Raw genomic sequence first — 9,894 nt, 5'->3', positions numbered from 1 at the left:
AGTAACGAGGGACGGCCACCGCTATCAGGCTGCGGAAAGCCTCAGTGTCCACAAGCCTAAATGGCAACCTTTCCAGGGCCAGCAATTTGGAAAGGTACGCATTTAGTGCTATGGCCTGTGGGTGGGTGGCTGGGTATTTGCGCTTTCGTTCAAAGGCCTGGAGTATGGACATCTGTACCCTGTGCTGGGACACAGAAGTGAATGTGCTAGCTGATGGTGCTTGCGAAGGTCCAGGTGCAGGGTGGGAGTCATCCGAGCCTGCATCTTGGACAAGGGATTGGCCAGCACGTAACACAGGGGAAGAGGAGGCAGTGGACCCGCAGACACTGATTGTGGACCCAGGCGTTTGGCCCACCTATTAGGGTGCTTTGATGCCATGTGGCGGATCATGCTGGTGGTGGTGAGGTTGCTAGTGTTCACGCCCCTGTTCATTTTGGTACGGCACAGGTTGCAAATGACAATTCTTTTATTGTCCGCACTTTCCTCAAAAAGGCGGCAGACTGCAGAACACCTACCCCTTGGCAAGGGAAATTGCCACAAGGAGGTGCTTCGGGGAACAGTTGGGGCCTGTTTGGTGTGGCCTGCCTTCTCCCTTTTTCCACCCCACTGCCTCTTCCAGCCTGTTGCGGTGCTGTGGATCCCCCCCCCTCTGTACCGCCGTCCTCGCTCGGCTTGCCACCTTCCCAGGTTGGGTCAGTGATTTCATCCTCCACCACCTCCTCCTTTTCCACTTCCTCACACTGGTCATCCTCCTGACTTGTTGACATAACAAAAACCTCACTTATTGACAATTGTATCTCATCCTCATCATCAACCTCTTGAGACACTGATTGCGCTTGACTTATTGGCAACTGTGTCTCATCATCATTATCACCCACCTTGTGAAACACTAATTGCCGTTCCCCACCGTAATTGTCTTCTGACTGTGGATGCTCAAGAGTTTAAGAATCCATGCACAAGATCTCCTCATGTCCCTCTTCATGCAGGCTTGACGAGAGGCCCAAATCAAGGAATACAGATGAAAAGAGCTTCTCGGAATATCCAAGTGTGGGATCAATTGTTTTCCAAGACTCTCCATGGTGGGAGGAAGGAGGATCAGGGTGAAGATTCTGTTGACCAGACTCTTGGCTACTGAGACTGGACTTTGTGAAAAACAGGGTGGTGCTTAACCGACTGGAAGCATTATCTGCTGCAATCCAACCGACCACCTGGTCGCACTGGTGTGACTTTGAGAGTGGTGTCCTTCGCCTCCCTGCAAACTGGGACATGAAGCTAGGTATCGTGGATCAGTGTGTTTCTTGTGCTCTGGCAGCAGGCACAGTTTCACTGCGCCCAGGGCCACGGCCTTTGCGTGCACCATCAGCATCACGGACACTTCCCTGTCCCTTACTGCTTGCCTTGAGCATATTAAATGGTATATATGCTTGCAAGTATGTCACACGTACAGTTGCGCAGGTTTTGTAAGTGTATGCGCAAATAAATTACACTGTCACAGATATATTTAGGATGCGCAAACGTTATACAGGAGATGTAGTGCAGGTAATGTCGGTCAGCAGCGGCCAAACAATTGTGCTGAATGTCACAGATATTTAGGATGCGCAAATGTAACACAACAGATGTAGCAGAGGTTGTGTCACTGTCAGCAGTGGCCAAACAATTGCACGCAATTTAACCAACATGGCTATGGCATTACAGTCAGTGCCGATACGTCCCCGCTTGTTTATTGGCTGCGTAGCAGCCAACAAACGTGCGGGGAGCAGACTCGAGCATCGCGCTCGAGCACACGCGGTGTTCGGCCATGCATGCTCGCCCAACACTAGTGGTGACACAAAATATTGACACTTTGGGCACAATTTGGCCATTTTCACTTAGGAGTGTACTTACTTTTGTTGCTAGCAGTTTAGACATTAATGTTTGAAGGCACACCAAATTCACACTGTTATACAAGCTGTACACTGACTACTTTACATTCTATCAAAGTGTCAGATCTTCAGTGTTGTCCCATGAAAAGATATCATAAAATATTTACAAAAATTTGAGGGGTGTACTCACTTTTGTGAGATACTGGTGTATATTTAAATTATAAATAGGATTTCTAAGTTTAAAGTATAACTGAACATATTTTGTAATATACTTTAATTACTGAAATTGTACACGTCTATTAAAAATAGCTCTTAAATGGCCGATTTTGTGGCAACACTCCTTGACTTCTGTTAACTGTGGAGACATGCAACTGCTACTGCCCTCACTTCCTCTCTCCTATACATATATATACAGTTAAGTAAACATATGACAGGGGGATATTTTTCTAATATAAATGTGTGATTAAACACCTTAATAACTGAAAATCTTTCTATTTTTTCATGTTTTTACCCCCAGCTTTCCCAAATACATACCTTTTTTATTTTTTCATTCACATAACCGTATGAGTGCTTGTTTTCTGCGGGACAAGATGCACTTTCTAATGGCCCTATTTACGGTTGCATATAATGTAGGGATTATCTCAGGTAAACCCCGGGATTAGAGATGAGCGAACTTCTGTTTTAAGTTCGGCGTCTAAAGTTCGGCTTCCGGTTAGCGGAGGATCTCGATATGGATTCCGAATTCCGTTGTGGTCCGTGGTAGCGGAATCAATAATGGCCATTATTGATTCCGCTACCACGGACCACAACGGAATTCGGAATCCATATCGGGATCCTCCGCTAACCGGAAGCCGAAATTTAGACGCCGAACTTAAAACAGAAGTTCGCTCATCTCTACCCGGGATCCCTCAAAACAGCCATTGCTATTGCTGGGGCTGATGGTTAGGGATCAGAGGGAGCTAAATATCTGAGATTTCTCTGATTTGCAGGTGGTTGTGCAGGGAAAGCTTGAACTAACCTAACATTACCTGAACTCATTTATTGCTGTTTTGTGGCCTGTTACAATTATTTCTTCAGTCTGCGCTTTTTTTGCCCTCACTGATTTTACCTGGGTAATGTATAAGAAGTCAGAAAAGACAGGGCCTCCTAGGAATCTGAAATAGTCATAGTAATTATTTCCCAACTGAAATTACAGTTATTAACTTGCAGCCTATTTCAAATGTTCCATTTAGGTCTTTGCTGAGCTATTATTTTTTATGAGACTTATACTATATTTATGTCAGTGAAGTCTAGATGACTACACCTTGGTTGGGCTGGATTCCATAGTGTTTAGATCCACCTATTCTTCCAGTATAAATAGAGTGAGATGGACAGTTGTATCTCAGAGTCTACTGCTGCTTGCTCAAGGTAGGTGACTTCTGACTACTACTAGAAGTTCATCCATAACAGAAAATTCAGCCTGGTGACTTTTTCTGCAAGACATTGCTTGTGAGGTTTCTCTTTCTTCGTGCTTCTCTGGACCGACATAGGAAATAATAGATTATATTTGACTGACTAGTGTAACGTGTCTATGGATTCATGCATGCAATATATCAGATATCCATCTATAGATAAAACATAATTTTTATTATATGGACAAACTTTTTGATTTATACCATTATACGTTCTTGTATAATGATTTCTGTTGATCATTTCAGGAAATTTATAGGGACTATACTTAGGAGGGACTCTGGAGTCTCAGGGATAGGTTGCTAAAATGGAAAGCCGGGACATGTTACAGGGCCTTCACCTATGCACAAGTGATAAATGTTAAATGCCAAAGAGACTTACTGATGATTGCTATGGGGGTCCCATGTCCCTGTTCCTTCTCATCACCACAAGCATGGTGAAGAGGAGTTTAGAGGTTCCTTATCCGTGCAGTCATTACACAGAGACTGTATGGAGGAAGTTATGGAAACAGCAGCAATTTCCTATTATTGGAATAGATTGTTGCACAAAATTAAGTAATTGCTTGCTTGAGTGATCTGTGTGTAGTGTGTTTATGGAGCAAATTGGCTGATGGAAGCCACAAAGAATTTGCATTATCAGATCATTTTGGGTGATTGTACAATTTGGATAATGGGTTAAGGATAAAACATTTCTGTTTTGAGTACGTTTCCCCCAAAAAAACTAACCATAATCAATCACACATCATGTTGCAAGTTTTCCTCTGCTTAAAGGGATTTTCCCATCTCAGACAATGGGGGCATATCGCTAGTATATGCCCCCATTGTCTGATAGGTGCGGGTCCCAATGAGAACAGAGCAGGGAAATGAACGGAGGGCGCACTGCGCATGCGCAGCTGCCCTCCATTCATTTCTATGGGGCCTCCGAAAATAGCCGAGCACTAGAAAAGAATGGGAGCATGGGCCGCGCATGCGGAGTGCGCTCCCATTCACTTCTATGGGAACAGCGCTTGGTGGTGGACGGACCCCGGGTCCTCCAGCCACAGCGCTCCCCGCTTCGTTCTCGTTGTAGGTGCGGGACCCGCACCTATCAGACAATGGGGTATGCCCCCATTGTCTGAGATGGGAATACCCCTTTAAGGTGCCCCAACAATGGTGTAGCCAGGCTGCTAGAAACACCAGAATTTTCACCACTTACCAGTGGGATAGACCTTTACTTGCAATGCAACCTGACCTTATCGTTCGAGAGCCTGGTCCCCTCTAGGGAATTATTATTTTATTACTCTGTATCCTATAGAAACAGAAATCCGGCTTGTAAATGCTAATTATCCCAATGACTTTTCAACCAGACTCCGGCAATCTGACATGAAGACGAAAACATAATTGAGTAACAAGTTATAAAAAAATATAATGACAGAAAGTGATGCCAACCACCCACTTTATATGTGATGACAAGCTAAATAATTAGTGGATTCGGTACTGTCAGATGTCCTGGTAAATAATCCTAGGTTTATTGGACTACTTACTACATAAGATCTGTAGTTGTAATGAAGAAAGTATTATATCAACTTCTAACCACATACTTTGTATTTAATATTAAGACAACCAATATATGACCAATTCCTCTAGTAGATTACAATGAGCCCAGCTGTCTGATCCTCCATAAACTGCCCCTTCCCTAACAGTAGAATAGTCAATATTTTGTATATAACATAGTAACATAGTACATAAGGCCGAAAAAAGACATCTGTCCATCCAGTTCGGCCTGTTATCGTGCAAGTTGATCCAGAGGAAGCCAAAAAAAAAAACTGTGAGGTAGAAGCCAATTTTCCCCACTTTAGGGGAATAAAAAATTCCTTCCCTACTCCAATCAGAATAACTCCCTGGATCAACGACCCCTCTCTAGTAGCTATAGCCTGTAATATTATTACACTCCAGAAATACATCCAGGCCCCTCTTGAATTCCTTTATTGTACTCCCCATCACCACCTCCTCAGGCAGAGAGTTCCATAGTCTCACTGCTCTTACCATAAAGAATCCTTTTCTATGTTTGTGTACAAACCTTCTTTCCTCCAGACGCAGAGGATGTCCCCTCGTCACAGTCCTGGGGATAAATAGATGATGGGAGAGATCTCTGTACTGACCCCTGATATAGTTATACATAGTAATTAGATCTCCCCTCAGTTGTCTTTTTTCTAAAGTGAATAACCCTAATTTTGATAATATTTCAGGGTACTGTAGTTGCCCCATTCCAGTTATTACTTTAGTTGCCCTCCTCTGGACCCTCTCCAGCTCTGCTATGTCTGTTACAGGAGCCCAGAACTGTACACAGTACTCCATGTGTGGTCTGACTAGTGATTTGTAAAGTGGTAGGACTATGTTCTCATCACGGGCATCTATGCCCCTTCTGATGCAACCCATTATCTTATTGACCTTGGCAGCAGCTGCCTGACACTGGTTTTTGCAGCTTAGTTTGCTGTTTATTAAAATTCCTTTTCCATGTCAGTGTTACCCAGTGTTTTACCATTTAGTATGTACGGGTGACTTGCATTATTCCTTCCCATGTGCATAACTTTATATTTGTCAGTGTTAAACCTCATCTGCCACTTATCTGCCCAAGCCTCCAATCTATCCGATCCCTCTGTAGCAGTATACTGTCCTCTGTAGTATATATACAGTATATTGTCCTCTTCTGTGTAAATTACTTTACACAGTTTAGTGTCATCTGCGAAAATTGATACTTTACTATGCAAGCCTTCTACAAGATCATTAATAAATATATTGAAGAGAATACTGCCCAATACTGGCCCCTGAGGTACCCCACTAGTGACAGTGATATATGGACTATAGTTTACCAGCTCAATGTGGAGGCCCAATTTGGTAAATCTTTTACAAAAGTTATCATATACACAGTCTCATTTCTCCTAGATCAGAGTTTCTTTTTTGGAACGCAAGAAAGTATGAAAATAAAAATGACATAACCACACTCAGGGTCACACTATACACAGCTTACGCTGGTTTATGGGCCCTTTAAACCTAACAATAAGTTTCCCTACAGCAAAAATGAAACACCATGCCCATTGAAATCAATAAGATGTTCATGAATTGCATTGAAAGAACATGAAAGAGAGAATCCTTGAGGCCTGCACTTCCTACACGAGGCATAATTCAATGTATACGCTTTGCACACAGTGTTCCTTTAATCTGTTCAATGACTATTAATTTCTCAACAGCTTTTATTCTGCACATACTCTGTAGGAGCCTATAAACCCAAACCACAGCCATGGAAGGAGGTAAGGTCCTTAGATTCATAGATGGCTTCTAATCCAAGTAAAATTAATTATTTGCCACAAATATTGATCTGATCAGTATATTTACCTTATTTTTATTCATTTTCAGCACCAAACCCCTCCAAGAAGGTAAGAGAAGAATTTGTCTTATAGGAAACAAGCCTGATTTATTACATATTCATGAACTGAAATGTTTGGAATGATTGAGATGAGGCAGAAAATACTGGGATTTAAAAAAATCTGAGTGTCAAGGTGATAGATCAAAAATTTTAAACCTGGGCTCCGAGCACTGAAGCCCCTGCCAGTCTCTCAGAAAATGCATTGGAATGCTGTATCTCCTCGTTGCTGAAGATGGTCATTTCGGAGATTGGTGGGGTTCTTAACTCTCTGACCCTCACAAAACCTTTGATATGTCACTCTGGCGTATCAAAAGTGAAGTTATCCTTTCAGTTTATTGCCATGACTTTTTGTGCAAGTTTTCTGGTCATGGCAGTAGCTTGTTAGTGCCCGCTCCCTGTACCCAATACCTGAGGTACATGCCCCACCAGTGTCCATATATCACAAGCCCAGAAGGAGCGGAACGGAGGATTGGAATGGTAGAGGCTCTGGCAGTAACAGACGGTCATACAAAGCACAGTGGCAGACCTAATAGCCATGCTCCCTAGGGCCAGGGAAGTGACAGAAAGAAGCACCTTTTCATCCCTCATGGCACACCCTGATGTTGGTACTACTGTCTGATGGTAGTTGAAGTGTCATTGGTGTCAGTCTATTTGTAAGGGTGTAAGGCAGGAGATGTAGGTGCTGTGGTCGGCAAATTGTGCTGGAGTCAGTAACCAGACCAGTGGTAGAAAATAAATAAGTCTGTGTTTACTAAAGTGTAGAATGGGAGTTGTAGTACATACAATAGTATAAAAGCATAGTTCCAGGCAGATCACAGTGCAAGTCCTCCCTGATACCAGTGTATGGATTGCAGCGATGATAGGGATTGTGGTACTCTTCCCTCTATCTTTCTCTCTCTGCATCCAAGGCTAGCAATAGGTTTGTAGTAAAAAATTGCTTGTAATTCCCTGGCTGAGGGGTACAGAAATAAGATATGGCTGGCCAGCAGTAAAGTCCCTGTCACTCCAATGCACAGCCTTCTGGACCTTTAGTCCTCTCTCTTTACTCTCTTTCTGGAGTACTTTTATGTAGTAATGGTTTTCTTGAAGTAAATGTCTCAGAGATGGTGATTCTGAGGAGTGAGCACATATAGCACCGCTCTCTTCTTCAGCTAGGACACTCACACTCCCTCTGAACTAGGGGCAGGCCTAAGTCCATGTTCTAGCCTCCTAATAGGGTTAAGCCAGGATTTTTAACCCTGACCTATCCATACAAAACTAGTGCACCATCCTGTAAACATTACATTAGATTAATTAACAAAATAATAATAAATCTTTCTGCAAGTGCCCTGTTCTGGGGTACTGCTTGCACATATGATAGAAATGCTTGCTTGAACTGCTGATTTTAGAATCTCTACAGTCATGATTCTTGTTTAATACCCTTAAATTATTACATGTAGGTACACAATCCGTATTTAATGTGTAACAATATTTTGCACAATCTCTACATAGTTTGAATTGCTCCTGAAATCAAAATATGTAACTAATGTACAATTTTGACTTTAGAATAAGTTCATATCAAGACAATTTATATCCAACTATTCGTATAGAACTATTCCACTCTATAATTTTACCTCCATCCATCGGAGTACACAATCTATTAAGAAGACAAATATCCTTATGTCATTATGAAATCAATATGTCCAAGACTCGAAACATTTTCTGCTTCTTTTTCCAGACAAATTTCACTCTTATCCATACATAGGCTGTGTCTGATATGACAGCTCAACCCAATTCAAGTAAATAGGTCCAAGTTTCAGTACCAGATGCAGCCCACAGACCAAGCTAGCATCTCGTGATAAAAGCAGACCCTTTTTATAATCCTAAACTCCTTTGAACATATGCAAAATATACAAATATACGGATACTTAAAATGTAGTTTTTATATATGGTTATTGTGCGAGTCTGGATTTGGCAGAGATCACATAATGATCAGAGTAATGTATCTATTTAACCTCTAATTTGATTTTGATATTATTATCTTCCCAGCCTTCTGGCAGCCAACAGAGCTCGGTAAGTGGAACTTGTTAAAAAAGTATTGCATGTTATAAAATATTAGTATGAACTGAAGTCATGTTCTGTTTGACTTGTAGATCCTTACTTTATTATAGTCTTCAACATATTGCAGAGGAAAAATCTTCATGAACAGTTGCCTTTGAGTGTAAAATGTATGTCTGTTTTTTTTTATAGACCTCAGCTATATTAAGCCAAGGAAGCAGCCAAACCCCAACCAGTGGTCAACAGAGCCAGGGAAGTTGCCAAGGGCAAACTGGCAGCAGCTCCCAGTATGGCAGTGGAAAACAAGATCAAAGCAGTGGCCAGCAGGGTAGTGGATATCAACAAGGACAGGGTCAGAGTAGTGGTCAGCAGGGTGGTGGATACCAACAAGGACAGGATCAGAGCAGTGGTCAACAGGGTGGTGGATACCAACAAGGACAGGATCAGAGCAGTGGTCAGCAGGGTGGTGGATACCAACAAGGACAGGATCAGACTGGGGGAAGTCAGGGCAGTGGGCAACAAAGTTGTGGAACCCAGCAAGGAGGACAGAGTCAAGGACGTGGACAGGATTCTTCTTATAACTTTAGACAAGGAAAAGATAAGCCATAAACCTGTGGTTTGCACTCCAATATCTATGTATACCTGATGATAAATACTGTCCCTTCATGCTTACTAAATTAATCTATAGCTAAAACATATAAATAAAATTCTATGATTTCAGCAATTGAACGTTTCCTCTTCTTATTTAAGTCAACCAAGGTCTTATTACTTATTAAATCAATCACTGATGTACCCAAAGGATCAATAAGGCTACATGCACACAAATGTTTGTTTCCGTCTCCATTCCGTTTTTTTTTTTGCGGATAGGATGCGGACCCATTAATTTCAATGGGTCCGCAAAAAATGTGGACAGCACACCTTGTGCTGTCCACATCATTATGTCCGTTCTGTAGCCCTGCAAAAAAAAAATTAATATGTCCTATTCTTGTCCGTTTTAGGCATTGTTACATCGGATCTGCAAAACGGATGGTATACGGACTGTAAAACACATATGGTCGTGTGCATGTAGCCCAACACTGATGGAAAAATACTGCAAATTATCACAAATTCTAAAAATATGAGTACATATACAGAGTATAAG

At 42.1% G+C, this 9,894-nt stretch overlaps 1 protein-coding gene across 2 annotated transcripts; it reads left to right on the top strand.

Annotated features, from left to right (window-relative positions):
• The first annotated feature begins 3,197 nt into the window (after positions 1 to 3,197).
• On the top strand, positions 3,198 to 9,479 carry LOC120983007 (protein argonaute-2-like). Of its 2 annotated transcripts, XM_040413123.1 has the most exons (6): positions 3,199 to 3,269; positions 6,541 to 6,600; positions 6,707 to 6,726; positions 8,745 to 8,768; positions 8,946 to 9,215; positions 9,246 to 9,479. In XM_040413123.1, exons 2-6 carry the CDS (start codon positions 6,591 to 6,593, stop codon positions 9,360 to 9,362), a joined length of 441 nt encoding a protein of 146 aa, XP_040269057.1. In that variant the 5' UTR covers positions 3,199 to 3,269; positions 6,541 to 6,590; the 3' UTR covers positions 9,363 to 9,479. The 2 variants fall into 2 exon arrangements, with proteins under 2 accessions (XP_040269056.1, XP_040269057.1); XM_040413122.1 differs by having other exon boundaries at positions 3,198 to 3,269; positions 8,946 to 9,479.
• The last annotated feature ends 415 nt before the right edge of the window (positions 9,480 to 9,894 follow it).

The sequence above is a fragment of the Bufo bufo genome (genome assembly GCF_905171765.1).
Source record: "Bufo bufo chromosome 11 unlocalized genomic scaffold, aBufBuf1.1 SUPER_11_unloc_2, whole genome shotgun sequence".
Classification (NCBI taxonomy): Eukaryota; Metazoa; Chordata; class Amphibia; order Anura; family Bufonidae; genus Bufo; species Bufo bufo.
This window is presented reverse-complemented; position numbering and strand designations above follow the sequence as displayed.

Excerpts from the sequence above, each read along its gene's own strand:
- LOC120983007 (XM_040413122.1), top strand. Across the intron at positions 6,727-8,744 it reads CACCAAACCCCTCCAAGAAG|CCTTCTGGCAGCCAACAGAG; the intron begins GTAAGAGAAGAA and ends TTATCTTCCCAG. Across the intron at positions 8,769-8,945 it reads CTGGCAGCCAACAGAGCTCG|ACCTCAGCTATATTAAGCCA; the intron begins GTAAGTGGAACT and ends TTTTTTTTATAG.